This window comes from Camelina sativa, chromosome 10, assembly GCF_000633955.1.
Source record: "Camelina sativa cultivar DH55 chromosome 10, Cs, whole genome shotgun sequence".
Taxonomy (NCBI): Eukaryota; Viridiplantae; Streptophyta; class Magnoliopsida; order Brassicales; family Brassicaceae; genus Camelina; species Camelina sativa.
The window spans coordinates 2730948-2749844 of record NC_025694.1 but is presented as its reverse complement, the minus strand read 5'-3'; the positions used below and the strand labels follow the sequence as shown (position 1 = coordinate 2749844).

The following is an 18897-nucleotide window of genomic DNA, read 5'->3' as shown; positions in this document are numbered from 1 at the left end:
TTTGGATACTACTACAAAGTCTACGAAACAAATGGATAATTTAAAGAAATTAATTGGAGAGTTTTATCAACTTAGCCAGCCAATCATGTCCATAACGGAAAGTTTAGGTGACTCAAGAACTCTAAAAAAAAGAGAAGTTAATTACAAGATGGGGTCTTTCATATTACGGAAAAGCAAAGTTAAAGTTGATAAATTATTAAAGAGAGAGACCCCCGAAAAAAATGAGACAGGAAAAGTGTATAATGTTGAGTATGTATGTCTTAGTGAAGAAGGAAATCACTCTCACTTAAGTGTTCCATCTTGCCAAATGGGCTTTCTGCCTGCAAATAATCTTCTAAATCTATATAAATTTGTGGAATTTATGTTATTCATTGTGTTAAAAAAAGGACATATTATTTTGGGATATGATTAAAAATAATGTATCTTTTGTCAACAAAATAAGTTTCTTGGAAATATGCTTTCTATATATTTCGTATGATATGATCTTGTTTTTTGTTGTTTGAAAAAATTATTACCCATTTCACATAAATTTGAAAGATGTAAATAGAAAACTAATAAAAGAGCTTCTTCTTATATTCAAAAAGACTATCTATAATGGCCTTTCAGAATTTTTGGGGCTTCAGTATTTGTGGCTTGCAGTTTTTTTCCCACCTTTCCAAAGAGTATTAAAGAAAAGAAAGAAGGTTATGACTGTTAAATTTCCTTTTCTTATCGACCAAAACTTTCTGTCGACAACGCCTATTGATATATAGTTTTTAGAGTTGCATATGTGTGTGTGTACGTAGTTAGCTAGACATATAGATATATAAATATATTGAGTCTAGCGTCTCAGTTTCACGTTTACGTAAATTTATGTATACTGCGATTTTCCAGTATTATTTATGTAGACGTGTGGATTCGTATATTATGATTTATGACTAATTTATACTCTCTCCGTTTTAAAATATAGTATATTTTAAATAAAGTACGCAGATTAAGAAGTTTTTACTTTTAACAAGTTCAACCAATCAGAAACAATACTGCATAATATAAAATATTAAATTAATCTAAAAGTTGCATAAAAACTTGAAAACATTTTATATTATGAAACAAAAAACTTTTCTAAAATATTTTATATTTTGAAACGGAGAAAAAATATTTTAGAGGTTTGAATGAAGACAAACATTATACGAACCCTTATAATGTTGGAACTTGGAACCTCGTAATTCATAAACCAACAGTCAGCTAAAAGAGAGGTGGTTGGGTGAAGTGTATCCAAATTTTTTCGCAATATAATTTCGTCACATTTTTTTTTGCTTCTTTTTTAACATCTTAATGCTACTAACAATTTCTAATTTTTATTAAATGTGACGATAAATTTACAAAGAAAAAAAAAGCCACCATAGGTGATCAGAGATAGTTGGACTCTTGTCAGTCTTGAATTAAGTAACATATCTATTGGTACTAAATAACTCTTCATTACCTTTAGTTTTTTAAATATCTGGATTTGATAACTTCCAATTGTATAGTCCCCTTTAATAATAGAAGGCTATTTTTTAAGTAACTGCTTCTTCTTGTAAATTTTGTAATGTTTTGCACGCATCAATAAAAACGCAAACGTTTTAGTTACTATGTATATATTGGTTGTGTATTTTGTCTTTAGACTGAAAAGCTCAACATTTGAGAGCATTAAGTTATTGCAGAAGATGTGATTTGGCGTGGCCAGAAGACGAGCCAAAGTACCTCTATATTATACTTGTATAAAATAAGACTGAAAAAATTTGGTTATGTTTTTTTTTTTTTTTTGAATAAAATGTAAAATTTATTCGAAATTTTTTTTTTACATCTGCTTTGTGTTGAGTGTTTGAAATTGTTTGAGATTTTATCTATCTGAGACTAAAGACAATGAAAAAAGAAAAATTATCTTGAAGCGAGCTATTGTTCTATTGCAGCCTTGTATTTGCCGTTTTCTTGAGTGTAGATGGAGAGCAGTCTGTCTCTGACATGCCGGTCCAGGAGTTTGATAAAAAGGGGAGCAGGGGTTTGGTCTTCTCCTTGTCTTCTGCCATTTCTTTCCTTCCAGATAGTGTAGACTGTGGCCTGAAAAGTGTAGCGCAAGAAGTATAAAGTGACAGGGGTTTGCGTGGCGTCCGTGAGTAGAGAGAGGATGTGGTCCCATGATGTTGAAAATCTGTTGAGTAGATTTGGTTATGTTTTACATTGTTGTTAATCATCTTTAGGACAAATGAGAGATATGTTGTCTGCAAAAATATAGGTTGGAATCAGAAAATAACACTTTCTGAAACAAGAATGTGAGTCTTGAATAGATGTAAAAAGAATATTAGTCTAAATGAGCACGACAAAAACTTTTACAAATCTTCTGATAAATTTATGTGTTAACCTTTTAGATTATTATTTTAAACATAATATTTACAATAGCATCTTCAGATTTAAATATCTAGAAGACTAGAAGATGCACATATATTTGTATGTAAACAACATTATATATATGAAGAAAATATCGAATAAATGATGGAAACAGATCAGGGAATAAGAAGAAGAAGAAGATGTGATTGGTCATGACCTCATGGGCGATGTAAAATAGCAAGGACAGCTTTTGGGAGCATTGAGAATATTATTATGGATAAAGTAAAAAAAAACAAAAAAAAAGCAAACAAATGCTGTTCACAATTAAAAGTAAAAACAAATAAATAGTACAACTTATTTAGTTGTTTTACTAAAATAAAAAGCCTCTAGAGAATAGTATTTTCTACAATATATTGCAATATAATATAATAGATTAAAATAAATAAAGATGGATATATATCCTTAAGTCTATAAATAATAAGCGTAACCAACTCAAATCAATACTTACAATACAAACCCAAAAAGAAAAAAAGAAAACACATAATAAAAACTAGGTCTAACTAAAGAACGGAGATCATCAGCACATAAATATTCCTTAATCCTCTGTTTTTTACTTAATGAAACATAACTGCACAAACTGGTACTCATTGTTCACCATGGCTATTGTTCTTCTTCCTCTGTTTCATCTCTTGATGGCAAAACACTCTGCTTCTCACTTTGTTTCCGTAAATATCACTTCTTTCGAGTGACCTAAAACCACTCCCACGATCCCTTTTTAAGCCTCTCTTTTTTCTTCTTCGTTTCTTCCCTGTGTTGTTTTTTCTTTTCGCAATTGGAATCATCTTTTGATGGATTCAGTTAAGTTTCAACACTTGAAGATGGAGAAATCCAGAGGAATCTTGAATTTTCAAGCAATAAGATCGTTCACGAGCTTGTTTAGAATGATCGAGTTGCTTTTTCTTCTGATCTTGATCTCCAAACTCTCTTTCCCTTCTGTGAAACTCTCCGGTGAAATTTTCAAGGAAGCAGCAGTGTTTCTCGTTAGCCCTAGATTCGTTTTCTTCGTCGGGAACGCAATTGTAATTACTCTTTTCGCGAAATCCGGACGATACAGCTCGTCGAGTCACGAGCCATTAAAGACGACAACGGAAGCTGCAAGCAACGATCTTTACCAAGAGTTTGTTCACAAGAGTGAGAAGAAGAGATCCGAAGTTTACGATACGAAAACAGAACAGCTAAAGAAGCCGAGTGGAGTAAAAAGGGTTAATTTCGAGAGAAGCCAATCGCAGAAAGCGTTTGAGGCGGTTCAGCCGCTGGAGAGTACCAACGGTGGGAAAGTCATGAAGAGGTATGTGTCGGAGAAGAATCTAAGGATTTGTGACTCCGACAAGAAAGTAGTAGTGAGGGTTAAGAAACCAGAAGATGGAATGAGCAACGAGCAATTTAGGACAAAGATTGAAGCTTTCATCGCGAGACAAAAGAGGATTCAAAAGGATGAAGAACACTTGATAATCTAGTTCCTCTTTGTTAGTCAATGTTTGTTTCTGTTTTTTTCGTTTTCTTTTTCCCTTTCGGTCATAAACCTAAATCCTCTGTTTCGTAATGTTGTTACTTTGCCTTAGAAAATCTCTTTATCTAATTAACCCTTGTAATCCTTTAAGGATGTTTAAGTAAATACAACAATTGGTATTGGATGTTACTTTTGCAGCTTTGCTTTTCAATCGTAGGGTTAATCTGAGATGATAGCCTACTTGTAATGAGTTAAATTGAAAACATTCATCAAACTAAAAAAAACATATATGTTTAGAGTTTTCCGTCGTCTCATTTTTAAATTTATTTTTGCATATAATATTTACTAGCTAATACCTAATTTGTAGAGAATTTACATAAAGTAAATATAGAAGCATATAAATAGTAATGGTGTTTCCAAATGCTGGATAGCATTAGGGTTATGCTGTTATGGATAAAAGGGAAAATAAATCATTATAGAGGGAATTGTTGGTAACCATATAGATATGTCTTCACGTCATCGATCTAGGTCTCAGATTGGGAATATTTAAGATCCCATTGTTAGTGTAGAATTAATCTTTTCACCCATAATTACTTATTTATTTGCATGCAAAAATGTGCTATTGATAAGCCAACACTAGTGTATTGATTCTTTGATATTACGAACTAACTAAAGATTAGGTATCGGACATGCTTAAATTTTATGCCGAGAAATATGATATATATGACGTAAGGCTGTTCGATAAGAACATGCATTGGTTAACGTATTCGCATTAAATTGACAAGAACATTAGTAATTTGGCTATATGTCATCAACATTTTGAGAAATCTTTACAACTCTATTGATAAGATATAGTTTGAAAATGTTGTAATGTGCTATCTATTACAGCTTTTAATTACATGCAAGCAACATAAATATAATTATTTGAAAACATAGAAATCCTCTAGTAACTCGATTTTGATGTATTATTGTTGGTGCGGGAATTGGCACCCCCGACATAGCGATCTAAACCTGCAAGGAAATCGGTTATTCAAACCGAGAGTTCGAACAATAATGGATTCGGGCTTCAAACGGAGGCCCAATATCATCAAGAAGCCCAGTTCCGAGGTGAAGGACCGACTTCTCACCTCGCCCAGCGGTTGACCTAATAAGAAGAGAGAAACTTTCCTAATCAGCTGGACTACGATTTGGAAAGTGGATATATTCTGTAAATCTAAGAAAGTCTATAAATAAAGGGGGATCTCTTCATTGTAAAATCATCCAGCAATTAATACAAAAACCCTAATTCTTCTACTTTTACTTGTTCTTAAGCAAAAACCTAGCTTGATCTTTAAGAGATTCAATTCCTCTTTCAATTTCTAGTTCTAATCTGATTTCTTAGAGAGATAGTGTTATTGAATTTGTTTCCCCTTCGAACAAATTCATTGTGTAAAACTCGGTTTTTACGATTATTTTATGTAAACAAAACATTTATACTATAATTACAACCCTGCTCTATTATCGAAAGATATTTTTTTTTAAATTGGTTTCGAATCGTTTAAGTAAGATTAATGATACTAGATTGTAACTGAGCGAGGGGTGAAATGATCTGACGTGTAGGAACCAAATATCTGGAAAGGTGAAGGAGACAAGATACGTTTCGATGAGAAAGATTGATGCCAATCTACGAAGGATACACGTGAGATAGGCATAAACCTGTAAGGAACATATCGTATAATATATGTTACTTGTACTTTGTTTATTGTATTATTTATACGTTTTATTTACATGTGACTACCTAGTTGATTATTGGAAAAACGTTAAAAAGGTTATGAATAATTTATTGGAACATGAGACTTGGTGAAGATGGTGTCTTCTCCTTCCGACTGGCCAGCGTTCTCGACGAACGTACCTTGACGACATCAAGATTGATAGGGAGGAATTCTCTTCCCTTTCTTTATCTTTAATTCCTAGAAATGCTAATTTAAGGGCGGATTCTTTGGCACGCCAAGCGTGTACATCTCCGCACCAAATATTGTTTGTAAACGATTTTCCTACCAATTAGTTCGTTTGAGCTGATCTGTTGTTGACAAAAAAAAAAAAAAAAAAATTAATGGTTACCTTTACTTATCTTATTATTCTTTTGCTCGTTGATCACATCTATTATATGGATTGAATCTGAATAATGAGGTATCTTCGACGATACTAACACAAATTAATAGTGTGGTTTCATGTTATGTTTTCTATTTAAACATGTTCTTAAAATATACACGGTTTGAACACAAAAGAGTATTTTGTATATATACTAATATTGACCAAGACATTTTAAATCGAACTTGCTTTCATAGTCAGTAGTCACCACCATATATATAAATTGAAAGAAAAATGACAGAAAGTATATATACAACATGACAAGATTGAGGAGGCAGCGAATTTATACCATAACGTATTGTCCATTTAAGGGTCATCAGCATCCCATTCATTTGCTCATGTTACTTAGACAAACCATCACTTAGCATCTCTCATTTGGCACAGTTTTCTATTGTTAACCGAATCAACTAGAATTGTCGCATTAGAATTGTCTAGATATTTTTGGTAGAGGAAATAAATACCCTCAGGATTCTTGGATGTAAACTATCTAAACTAAAATTTTAAAATTATCCTCAAGTCGGCAATGCATCTTCTAAAAAAAACAAGCATATAGCATTATAGGTTATGAATAACTTTTGCTAAGCTATATGAGTCTAATTTCATTTTCAAGTTAAACCGCATATTTTAAAAACCGTAATTAGAAGTCATCACATCAATAACATAGCATAATAGTAAAATTCTACTACAAATATCCTTCTATGGTTTATGGTTTGTTTCATACAAGTAATATTTGCAAAGATAGAAGAATCAAGTTTCTTGTTAGCAAAATTTAAAAAGTTAATTATCTCATGAAAATATTCAGTTGTTCATGAAAGGATTTTTTTCTCGAGTTTTAATTCCCACCGACTTTGTTCATGATAAAATTCTAAACGATTTGATTCTCCGCTTAGTAAAAAGAAAACTAATTCGATACTAACTACGAAGTTCTGACTGAATAGCACCAGAAAATTAGGGGGCCAAACCGCCATTTTCATATCTATTTTCTTGTGAGGATCATAGCCAATGAGCTCAAAGTCATCCGCAACAAAAGAATCTATATGTTTCTTCTCCGGATTTATCTTCAAAACCTGTAAAATATCCAAAAAGATGAATAAGGATATAGTTGCAATGAAGTATTGGTAGATCATGCATTCATAAAACTCAAACAAGACTAAGAATGAGTGATCATGTATTCATCATTCATGTGTCCGTAAATACTCACAGGAAAAGGTTTTGGTGGGTTCTCAAGTTGCTCTTGCAGAGGCTTGACATGGTTTTTGTAAACATGAGCATCTCCAATCACATGGATAAAATCACCAGGAACAAGATCTGCATAATGTCAAAAAAATATCAATATATGGCAGACGTTCGAAGTCATTAATTTTGACATTGCTCTTTTTGTAGTGAAATTTTGAACGTTACCACAGACGTGAGCGAGAATGCATGTAAGAAGGGAGTATGAGGCAATGTTAAACGGTACACGGAGACCCATATCGGCTGAGCGCTGATACATTTGACATGAAAGTTCTCCATTTGCAACATAAAACTGTGCAAACATGTGGCATGGAGGAAGTGCCATCAACTCCAGATCAGGAGGATTCCAAGCGGACATAATGATTCGTCGATCATCAGGATTATTCTTGATCTTGTTAATTACATCTAAGAGCTGATCAAATCCTTGGCCAGTATAATCAGCATGCATATCTGTGTACCTGTCGAAAGAGATTAACGAAATGGCTAAAACAGAGAAATAAGTTTTGCCAAAACTCAGAAAAGCCAAGAGATAACAGACTAGCTACTGACTTAGCACCAAAGTGTCTCCATTGAAATCCATAAACGGGTCCAAGGTCACCATCCTCTCTCTCAGTCAGTCCAATACTGATATCAAAAGTGTTCAATATATCAGTGTGATGGTCAAAAAATTTCAAGTTGTGAAAGAAAAAAAGAAAGCCGGGTTAAAGTATACGGTTTACCCATCAAGATAGGCTCTCGACGCATTCCCATCCCATATACGGATACCCTTTTCTTGAAGTACCTGCCACTTACACAAACTTCTCAGAGAAAAAATATAGCTCATTTGCATATGCTCCAAATGTGATCTAGGCATGAAGATAATGATAAAAGATCTGTTCTCTTACCTTTGCATTCGTTGAACCGCTTATGAACCATAGAAGTTCCTCAACAACACCTCTCCAGAAAACTCTCTTTTAAGTAAAGTGCAAACAGATCTTGTAAGCTTGGATATGTGGAAAAGACAGAGCAAACTCTCTTTGGTATAAAACATGAAAAGTCACTGTAAAGGTGAGCATACCTTAGTCGTCAGAAGTGGAAAATTCCTGCGTAAGTTGAATTTCATCTGTGGATCCAAAGATATGGAGAATAATTAACCTTAAGAAGCAAACCAGAACAAGACATTCAGATACATATTAAGAGGTAGTAACTCACTTGACAGCCGAATTTAGATAATGTGCCAGTCACTGTCCTATCGTTCTTTAAGTTTCCATTTGAGATTATCTCCTTGACCAGATTCAAGTAGAGGAGTTCCTCATGCCGGTCAAAAATCATCTTAGGGAGAAAAGATGAAAACTTCTTCCAGTCAACTTGAAGGGCTTGTGATTCAGCACGTTCATCAGGAGATTCACCAGCAGAAGAATTCTTCACACGAACATAAGTCGTGAAGGCAAATCGAAGTCCATTTTCACATATTGGAAATGACGAACACCAAGGTTGATATGCAGAAGTGTCAACTGGGGGAATAAATGTATCACAGTCAATACTTGTATCAATCTCAGTTAAGTGGATGGCTTCACAGCGCGGTCTATTCAATGTTTCCCTACAATACAACAACTGTCAAGACAATCAAATAAAAAAGAAACAACGATAAAAATGAGAATCCTGAGTAAAGAACACACACCTCAATATGTCACCACCTCCTATTACAAAAACCTTATCAATGGACAGACTATATGGAGGTGCAGCTAATAAATCTAGCGCAGAATCAATGCTATTGCAAGTTACAACATTCTCATTGACGGCTATACTGAAACCACTAGAACGAGTTAAGACAACGTTGAGGCGACCAGAGAGTGGCCTATACTTTGAGGGAATAGACTCCCACGTTTTCCTACCCATTACAACAGCGTTCTTCTTAGCGGAATCCGAAGTGGTTAGAGTTAAATCCTTGAAGAATTTGAGGTCGGTAGGCAAATTCCAGGGAAGTTTTCCGTCTTTACCAATACCCATATCCTTGGTTGCAGCTACCACAACTTGGTAAGTTCTCTGAAGCTTTGAAGCCATGATCACATTTCCATTGGGAGTACTTGCCATGGTTGATATTGAAATCTTGAAGATGTTTGCCAATGAGGATGGCTTGGGAGAAACTTTACAGAGCCACCTTTGAGACAAAGGCAGCAAAGCCTGAGAATTGAAAACATAGAGAAGTTGAGAAGATTAACAACAAGCTATGCAATTGCAACAGAAGCTCGACACATACGTCAAAGATTAAAAGATAGACTTAGAAATCCAAAAAATACGTTAAACAACAAGCTATAAAATCACAAGACTCATAGAAACGTGTATTAGCAATGGGATAAGTCCTCAAAACAATGAGAGTGTTTCCATGTTCTTCATAGAGAAGTAAGCAAATCTTTCTATTCATAGATCTAACTACTTTATCAATTACTAAGACAAAGCAGCTACAGAACTAACCTCACTGGATTTCACCAATTTCAATCCGCATTCAGAGTGTGAATCTACACATTCATAATTGCATACAGAGGCTAAAAACATAAACAATCAAATCTGTTTTACACAGCCAAAAAAACATAATCACTCGAGACTCCAAAACCCTAACCTTTGAAGACGGAAGCAAGCGCATAACAAATTCAGAGAAGAGTTTAAAAATTTGAGATTCAGGCGGTGTAGAGAGAGTGAAACGCCGCTGTCTTAGCCGCTCCGGGGCTTTCGGAGAGAATATTAAACGGTGCCATACGACGGCGAGTCACACTGAGTCGTCTTAACAGAAACAACAAAAAAATGGAAATCGACCCATTTATAATATATTGGGCCTCTACTGGACTGGAGATAGGCCCTTTTAGTAATATATCTAGTAAGACTAAGATTAATCGATGTATTTTAAGAATTGATTACTATAAATTGGATCCAAAGTACTGTTATATTATTTGAACTGGATAAACGACTCCAAAGGTGAATTTTAACGACTAGTTAATATTTAAATAGTTTGTCATATGTATCACTTATTATTAGATCGAGTTTTCTTTTGGCTTGTTGTACAATGTTATAATTCTTGTATGAACCTATAATTGTGAATGGTATATATATGTGAACAAACAAACAACAATTATGTATCTCAGCACCGTCTATGGGGAATATCGGCATGTGATGGTGTATATATTATTTATAAATTTGAATCTATTATATGCAATTATTTCCTTAAATATAAATTATGTTTTTATTCTTAATAAACTATAACGATAATTTGTATTTGGTGTTTTCATAGTTTACTATAAACCAAAGTCACTGTATGTGTAAAATGTTTATATTTGGTGGATAACATTACCAATACAAATAAAAACAATATCATCATATGAGATACTTTGGGTTGACATCAAGAATTTTATACATTGACAAAATGTTCCAAGTAGTGGGCAGCACTTCGCCTAATATAACAAAGACATCTTTCTCTCATATTTATTTATTTTAGTTAGAAACGATTGGTTGTTCATTAGTTTATAACTATATCTTTGTTTATTTTAATAGAAATAATCGTTATTTTTTATTAAAAGTATTTCTATATTATCTAAATATTTTTGGACCTTGTCAATATATAGATTGTTAGAATCAGAACCTAAATAGTTGTCTACATGTTTTCACCTTGTTTCAAATGAGCCTCTCCATTATCTTCAACCTCCCTTACCTCTCCCCAAACACTCTCTTCCAATAAGGTAAAAAAAAAAAAAAAAACGCTCTCTCATTTCATTAATTTCTCTAGCTTTCTCATCTTTAAATCGTAAACACACATTTTCGTTTTTTATTCATCTTGATTCTTTAGATTCATCCTATCATTTCTCATACGATCTAAACTAACTTCTCTTGAATGAACTTTTACAATATTGTCTTGGTAGGTATATCCGTGAGAAACAGAGTGCTTTCAAATTTATCTAACCATGGCTGAGACCAAACCTGGTTAGTGATTTCAAATCTTGCCTTTATTATGTAATTATTTCTGAAGACTAATGTAAATAGAATCTGTTAAATCAGAAATAGAGATGTCGGAGGAAGAGAGGAAGATAGCGAAGATGTCTTCGTTGAAGAAGAAAGCCATAAATGCATCGAACAGATTCAAGAACTCATTCAAGAAAAAAGGTCGGAGAAGTAGCAGCAGAGTCATGTCCGTGCCGATTGAGGATGACATTGACGCAGAAGATCTTCAAGCTCTTGATGCTTTTCGTCAAGCTCTTGTCCTTGACGAGCTCTTACCATCCAAACTAGATGATCTCCACATGATGCTTCGGTATTATGTATTTTGTTTTCTATTCAATCTTTTTACTTTTCTTACCTTGTTTACAAGAGTTATGGGAAGACCAAAAACAAATCATATATAGTATTAGTGCATTCTAGACCGGAGTATATATTAGCTAATAAGATTATATATTAATATAACCCATGAGAAAATTTGTTCAAAGTCAAAAGGATATTATGTCCAGCCATTAATTAGACTTCCATCTTTGGTATTTTAAAGATAAAATGTTTATTAAATTTTAAAATTTTATGTCATTTATATATCTCACTTACTATATGTATATACTCATGCATATATATACCTTTCAAATATTTTAGGAATATAAAAATCGTAATTTTCAAAATTCAGAAGAAAACAAAATATGGAAACGAAAACCTCAAACCAATCAAAAATAAAAAGTAAATTTTGATCTGAAATTTTTTTACCAACATTTGCTTTCCTATCATCTTTCAAACCAATTTTAGCATTTTTAGACCGTTGGAATTGGACATTGATCTATTTACAAAGTTTAAAGCGGTTGATTGCTTTGTGTAAAAATAGTTAGAAAACGATAACAACATAGCCTATTGTTCAAATAGACTCAAGAGCGTCCATTATTTTTAGATATATATTATAATGTTTATATCAGAAATTATTTATAATATCATAATGAACATATAACAGATTCTTGAGAGCAAGAAAGTTTGACATTGAGAAGGCTAAACAGATGTGGAGTGACATGATTCAATGGAGGAAAGATTTCGGCGCTGACACGATCATCGAGGTAAATCCTAACCGAGCATGTAGTTGGACCTAACTGATCTGCATCTCTTGTTTCTGAATCTTCGTTGCAAAGCTCTATAACGTATGTTTCTGATTGTGATGAAGGATTTTGAGTTCGAAGAGATAGATGAAGTCATGAAGCACTACCCTCAAGGCTATCACGGAGTAGACAAGGAAGGCAGGCCGATCTACATTGAGAGATTAGGTCAAATTGATGCTAACAAGCTACTCCAAGTGACAACAATGGACCGGTACGTTAAATACCATGTCAAAGAGTTCGAGAAGACATTCAAGATCAAGTTTCCTTCTTGTTCTGTCGCCGCGAATAAATACATTGATCAGAGCACAACTATTCTTGACGTGCAAGGCGTGGTATGCACTATGAATCCATTTTCTTTATTATCTCTTTAAATTAAATTAAGAGTGTTAGTTTAATAGTTTTGTTCGTATGCGTGTTTAATGAGTGATTAGGGGCTTAAGAACTTCAGCAAGTCCGCTAGAGAGCTTCTTCAAAGGCTTCTTAAGATTGACAATGACAACTATCCTGAGGTATGTATGTATGGTTTGATCTCAATTATATATTTCAATAAACGTAGAATGAAAAGAAAACGCAAAGAATAAGAATTGAGAGCTTAATTAATTGTTGACTTCCGGTTTGCCTTGTAGACATTGAACCGGATGTTCATTATCAATGCCGGTTCTGGATTCCGGCTATTGTGGAGCACCATTAAATCGTTTCTTGATCCCAAGACCACATCAAAGATTCATGTTCTTGGGAACAAATATCATAGCAAATTGCTTGAAGTCATCGATGCTAGGTAATATATCAGGAAATCGGTAGTTATATATGTATGAATTGAATATTCATTAAACGTTTTATGTTGTAAACAGTGAGTTGCCAGAGTTCTTTGGAGGCGCTTGCACTTGTGAAGACAAGGGAGGATGTATGCGCTCTGACAAAGGTCCATGGAATGATCCTGAGATTCTAAAGGTTATTCAAATTTACATATATCTTAATTAAATAGGAACTAAAATTTATTAGATTTTATCAAAAACTTTTGAACCTCATGCACATATACAAACTAAATGTTTTTGAATGAAATCAGATGGCTATAAATCGTGAAGCTAAGTGCTCACCCATTTCGGAAGATGAACAGAAGCATGTAGACCAAGGAAGATCAACTTCAGTTGCTGAAGTAAGTTAAAGAAAATACTGTAAAATCTTTACAATCAGCTAGGTAGAATAAGATTATTGAGATTCTCCATTCACATCGCAGAGCTTTGAGAGAATCAAGAAGAAAAGCGATGAAGGCAATGCGTATGAGAAGCAAATCACAACTATTGACAAGTCAATGGATATGGCATGGCCTGTAAAAACTCATAAAGCTGAAAACTTCCCAATCTCTAAAGGTATGTATACACTCATGTATTAGCTCATTGTTTTAAGTGTTTCTTCTTCTGCACGCACTAAAGTTAGTTTCTTTAGGGCTAGAGTGTTACGTAAGGAAAGGGGCACAAACGAAAGGGGATGGAATGCTTGTGGGAGGGGTCATGGCCTTTGTGATGGGCGTTGTTGCAATGGTAAGGCTATCAAAAGACGTTCCCCGCAAACTCACTGAGGCTGCTTTATATGGAAACTCAGTCTGCTATGAGGAATCTACAAAGTCTAAGCAAAATCAAGCTCAATTCGCAGCACCAGTGTCGAGCTCTGAGTATATGTTGATGGTGAAACGTATGGCCGAGCTGGAAGATAAATGCATGTACCTTGACTTGAAACCAGCTAATGTGGAGTCTGAGAAAGAGGAGAAACTTCAGGCCGCACTTAACCGTGTTCAAGTGCTTGAGCAAGAGTTGACTGAGACCAAGAAGGTATAAGGCAAACCCTAAACTACCAAAAATGTTTTAGACAATTCATATGACCAGTTCTAATTTTGAACCTATAAATCGATGATTAAGTTCGGGTTTATTTTTTGGTTTAGGCTCTGGAAGAAGCTCTTGTGAGCCAGAAGGAGATTTTGGCATACATTGAGAAAAAGAAGAAGAAGAAGAAGGTAAGAACAAAACATTCATAAACATTAATTAGCTATGCAACAGAATTTGTCTCTGTAATTCATATATACTAATGATGTTATATTATTCCAGTTTTTCGGATTCTAACTCAGCGAAAGGAAAGAAAAATGAGATCATAAAGTAAGAAGATGTTGGATCAAACTGAGATGAGAGTTTGTTTGTGATTTTGTTTTTGAGGAATAGATATATTATTCAGCTTAAAAGCAACAGACTTGTATATTTTATCTGAAATTGAAACGATGATTTGTCTTTTTGGCTGTGACATTGCTTGTGTGTGCGTTTTTTTTTTTTTTAAATCTCTTTGAACATTATTTGTGATTTTATTTTATCCACGAGATTAAACTAATATACGTTTGCTATATTGGATTTGTATTATAACATATTTGGTTACTGAATTATAATTTTGTAAACGGAAATCTGATTTTATATAATACAAATTGTCGGGTTTGTTGTGTGGTCATGTGATTGCGAAAAGATACAACACAAATTGATTTTTGTTTTTCCTTATTTTGCCATTGCGTTAATTACTTCCTTTGGTCCTCTTTCTTTCGTTGTGTCTTTCTTTTGGTAGTCCCCCACTCAAAGATTGTATGTACCTTCCATGATATTTACGGATCATATATTTCCTGCAACAATATTTACTTTTTTTTCTTAAACATTTATATTTATTTGAGAGCTTCATGTCCGTCGATTTATAAATTAGATATCAAAAAGCTAAACTTGTTGCCAAACAAATTTGGTTTCTAGTGACAACATTAAAAGGAGAAGAAGAAAAAAAAGGAAACACGTGTAGATATTTCAACCAAATCAATGGATGTTCTACTAATTATATAGCTCTCTTTCTCCAAGGTCCAAGCTACTTGCATTATTGGAGATTTTGATTGTTACACAGATAGCGAAATACACAAAGGATTTTAAAAAAAAAGAATAGAGTACACAGAGGATCACATGAAGTATTCGGACCATTAGTTTCCTTCAAAAGCCAAAAAATGATGTTTTACTAAGGTCAGTAGCCACTGTAAAAATAATAATTGTACTATGGCGATTAAAATATCCAATTTAAACGTCAATCAAAATTGTAATCAAGTGAACCTTGAACGTGTAATAAATGGACACACACGCATGTACTTTCCTCAGATTCCTTTTTGAGGATTTCGGAGAGACTTTTTGTTGACATTGGAGTTACATCATTTATCAATGGATAATACAAATTATAAGACTAACGACGATGATATGTCGGTTTAGCGGATTGGTATATGTCTATCGATCAACTGATTTGAGAGTAGCGGATTGGTATATGTCGGTTAGTTTTGTAATCAGAAAGATTTTTGTGTTAGTGGCAAAGCTAAAAGAAAACGTTGAACAAATTAGGAGCTACGAATTATCATTTTCTTAAAGATTTAGATGTTATTTAGAATTTTACATACGTTTTTTATTCGTACGTCCAACGTTTCTTACCCTCTTGCTTATATTGGTAAGAGGAAAACAAACATTTATACTTATAACCTTTTTGGAGGTTTAATGATTCGATTTGTTGGTTTGTTACTAATTTTACCATGTAATAATTTTTTTTATACTAAAAAGCATGTTGAGTGAATGTGTTTGGTGGTGAAATTCATGCATCGTTTTTGGGAAGTGGGTTTGATCAGTGGATCTCTTCCACACTTTCCCTAAATATTTAAAGAGAAAATGATTAAGAAAAAAAAAAGTTAAATATTTTTGATCGTAAAATAAGTTTTGTACTATAAATAAATAAATAAAAGAGAAACACCATAACATCTGCGATTAGGCGGTGGAAATAGATTAAGCATATAGTAGTACTAAATTATTCTACATGTACTTGAATGTCTTTATTTTAATAAACCTAATATACTCTCCAACACAAAACAAAGTTAATTTCATGCCCTTAAAACTATTGTAAAATGAGTTTCATGACCTACCTCAAAAATATTATCAGCATCTGAATAAGTAAGACAAAATAGTATACTTATAATTTGAAAATAAATAAGAGAATAATTAATTGTAGGAAGAATAAAATTAGGAAAACAAATAAGTTGGGGGGAACAAAAAAAAGGAAATGAAAACAGCTGTGTTAAGTCTGGAGGAGTTGGTTTCGCAACCTCACATGTCCCTCTCAACCTTTTCTTCTTCTTCTTGTGCTCTGCCTACTTACACATGTTCTTCTCATTTTACTCCAAGCACAGATTCCTTTATAGTATTTCTTAAAAAAAAGTTTGTATTCAGGCTTTTCATTTGTTTAATCAAATTCTTTTTGCAAAACTGAAATTTTAAATAAATATGTTCATAGATTTAGTGTTGTTGGTGGTAAATTGATTTTTAAATGATCGTGTTCATAGATTTGCCAGACAAATTCTGGCTTTAATGGTTTTAAAAAAAAATTCTTTTTAATACTAGTCCTCAATACGCACTACTAATATAGTACTAATTAAAATTTTCTTTTCTGTTTTTGTCGTTACATGAATATCTGACTTACTATTTTACTGAAGAAGATTCAACAAAGTTCTCGATTTTTTATTTTTTTTTACTTTTAATGACAATAAATTGGAATAGTAATAAACAAAGACAAAATTCGTTTTCCCCTCAAATAAAGAAAACTTTTCATCTGCAATTTTCTTCTTTGTAAAAAGAATCTGTACTTTTTTTTTTCTTTCCTACTAAGAAATCACGGTTACTATTAAACAAAGAAAGTAGAAATTAGGCGGGGTCATTTTTTTTAGTTTTTGTTTAGGCTTTTTGGAATGTTTCATTTTTTTGGAAATCATAATAAATGCATGATTTTATAGTATCTAAAATTAATTAATATGATTTTATTGTATTATTCGATAAAATAATTTTCTTTTCTTACTATCTTGGCATAATGACATAATGGGGTAGTGCTCGATATATTTTTTGTAATTTATTTTTGATTTTTAATTAATAATTTAATATAGAAATAATTAATGAGTAAATTTTATATTTGTGATTAATGTAGATATTCCTACTTAATAATTATTAAAAAAAGTGAGAAGGGTAAAAAAAAAATGTTTACAAAAAAGAAGTTAGGGGAAAAAGAAAGTAAAGAATCTTCTTTCTCTGAATAGAATCCAAACAAATGTATCGCTTACCATCAAGTTGCCACTGAAATACACTTTTTCTTGAAGTTTCTTTCTTCTATAAATTCATGTCTCCTAAACCATTTCAAAGCCCCCCCCCCCTCTCTCTCTTCTCTCCCCTTCTTCTCTCTTTCTCTCGAAGATATCGTCTTTTTGATTCCTTTCCTTCTTCTTCTGATTTCGTTTTTTTTTCTTCAAAGCTTAAAAATCTCAGGTTTTTTTTGTTTGTGAGAACTAATTTACCAAACAAAAAAAAAAGGAAGGAAAAAAACATTGATGCTTAATCAGCAGTTCTTGGTGTTTGAGACACATGTCTCCGATTATACTCAGTGAGATCTTTCTCTCTGGGTTTATGTTAAATTCCACAATCAGGCGCAGGACCCATCTTGTTCAATCTTTCTCTGTTGTCTTCCTTTACTGGCTTTACTACGTCTCATGATTTTTCTTGAAATTATTTAAATCTTTACGCATAATTACAAACAAATAACCCTATAGTTTCCATCAAATCTTTCTTCTTCTTTTTTTTTCGTCATCTGGGTCCTGTCCTGTCCTGTTGTGTTCTGCTCTGTTCTGTTTTTTGTTTCCCCTAAAAAAACCCATTTTGTAATATTTGATCTCTCTTCTTGTAAGATAAGGCTTCCTTTGTTTGTTTTCTTTTGTGTGTGTGTGTGTGTTACTAAATGGAATCGTCGTCGTCGGGAACAACTTCGTCGACGATTCAGTCTTCGTCAGGATCAGAGGAGTGTCTCATGGAGAAGAGGAAACGTAAACGGATGCTCTCAAACCGTGAATCTGCAAGGAGATCTAGGATGAAAAAACAAAAGCTCCTCGACGATCTAACGGCTCAGGTTAACCATCTTAAAAAAGAGAACAACGAGATCGTGACAAGTGTCAGCATCACAACGCAGCACTACCTGACCGTTGAAGCAGAGAACTCTGTTCTCAGGGCTCAGCTCGATGAACTTAACCACAGGCTTCAATCTCTCAACGACATCATCGAGTTCCTCGACAGTAACAACAACAACGGCATGTGTTCGAACCCTCTGGTTGGTTTGGAGTGTAATGATTTCTTCGTGAATCAGATGAACATGTCTTATATGATGAACCAGCCTCTCATGGCTTCTTCTGATGCTTTACTGTATTAAATGTGGACCTAAAAAAAAACCCTCGAAGTTACAAACATGGGGGCCGTTTTGTTTTTGTCCGATTTAAAGACATGTCGAGAGAGAGAGATCTATTATTATATAAAAATGGGTCTGTTGTTTGATTATTTCCGTTTCAATATTTTGTTTTGGGGTACGTTTTAGGCGTTAGGTAACCTCAGCATCATCGTTATGAGTGTGTTTGCAATAAAGGCTCTGTTGCCGCATGAGTACAAAGTGTCTTCTTAATATTGTAATCACTGCTTCTTAGTTTGATCTTAAAAGTTTTGGATTTTGTAAGTC

The 18897-nt window shown here is 33.4% G+C and overlaps 4 protein-coding genes across 5 annotated transcripts; 3 read left to right on the top strand and 1 right to left on the bottom strand.

Annotated features, from left to right (window-relative positions):
• On the top strand, positions 2863-4045 carry LOC104716679. Its single transcript, XM_010434096.1, has one exon. It carries the CDS (start codon positions 3195-3197, stop codon positions 3861-3863), a length of 669 nt encoding a protein of 222 aa, XP_010432398.1. The 5' UTR covers positions 2863-3194; the 3' UTR covers positions 3864-4045.
• LOC104716677 (bifunctional dihydrofolate reductase-thymidylate synthase 2-like) lies at positions 6724-9972 on the bottom strand. 2 transcript variants are annotated; one of them, XM_010434095.2, is made up of 11 exons: positions 9819-9972; positions 9674-9717; positions 8880-9382; positions 8411-8798; positions 8277-8321; positions 8104-8169; positions 7939-8000; positions 7769-7843; positions 7388-7677; positions 7188-7294; positions 6724-7053 (listed from the first exon to the last, which is right to left on the bottom strand). In XM_010434095.2, exons 3-11 carry the CDS (start codon positions 9290-9292, stop codon positions 6793-6795), a joined length of 1707 nt encoding a protein of 568 aa, XP_010432397.1. In that variant the 5' UTR covers positions 9293-9382; positions 9674-9717; positions 9819-9972; the 3' UTR covers positions 6724-6792. The 2 variants fall into 2 exon arrangements, with proteins under 2 accessions (XP_010432397.1, XP_010432396.1); XM_010434094.2 differs by lacking the exon at positions 9674-9717.
• On the top strand, positions 10848-14601 carry LOC104716676 (phosphatidylinositol/phosphatidylcholine transfer protein SFH1-like). Its single transcript, XM_010434093.1, has 13 exons — positions 10848-10929; positions 11110-11170; positions 11246-11498; positions 12171-12270; positions 12375-12641; positions 12741-12818; positions 12936-13087; positions 13161-13260; positions 13376-13465; positions 13547-13679; positions 13756-14138; positions 14249-14320; positions 14412-14601. The coding sequence occupies exons 2-13, from the start codon at positions 11152-11154 to the stop codon at positions 14424-14426; spliced, it is 1662 nt and encodes a 553-aa protein (XP_010432395.1). The 5' UTR covers positions 10848-10929; positions 11110-11151; the 3' UTR covers positions 14427-14601.
• LOC104716674 (bZIP transcription factor 11) lies at positions 17547-18897 on the top strand. The gene has a single exon (XM_010434092.2). The coding sequence runs from the start codon at positions 18133-18135 to the stop codon at positions 18595-18597; it is 465 nt and encodes a 154-aa protein (XP_010432394.1). The 5' UTR covers positions 17547-18132; the 3' UTR covers positions 18598-18897.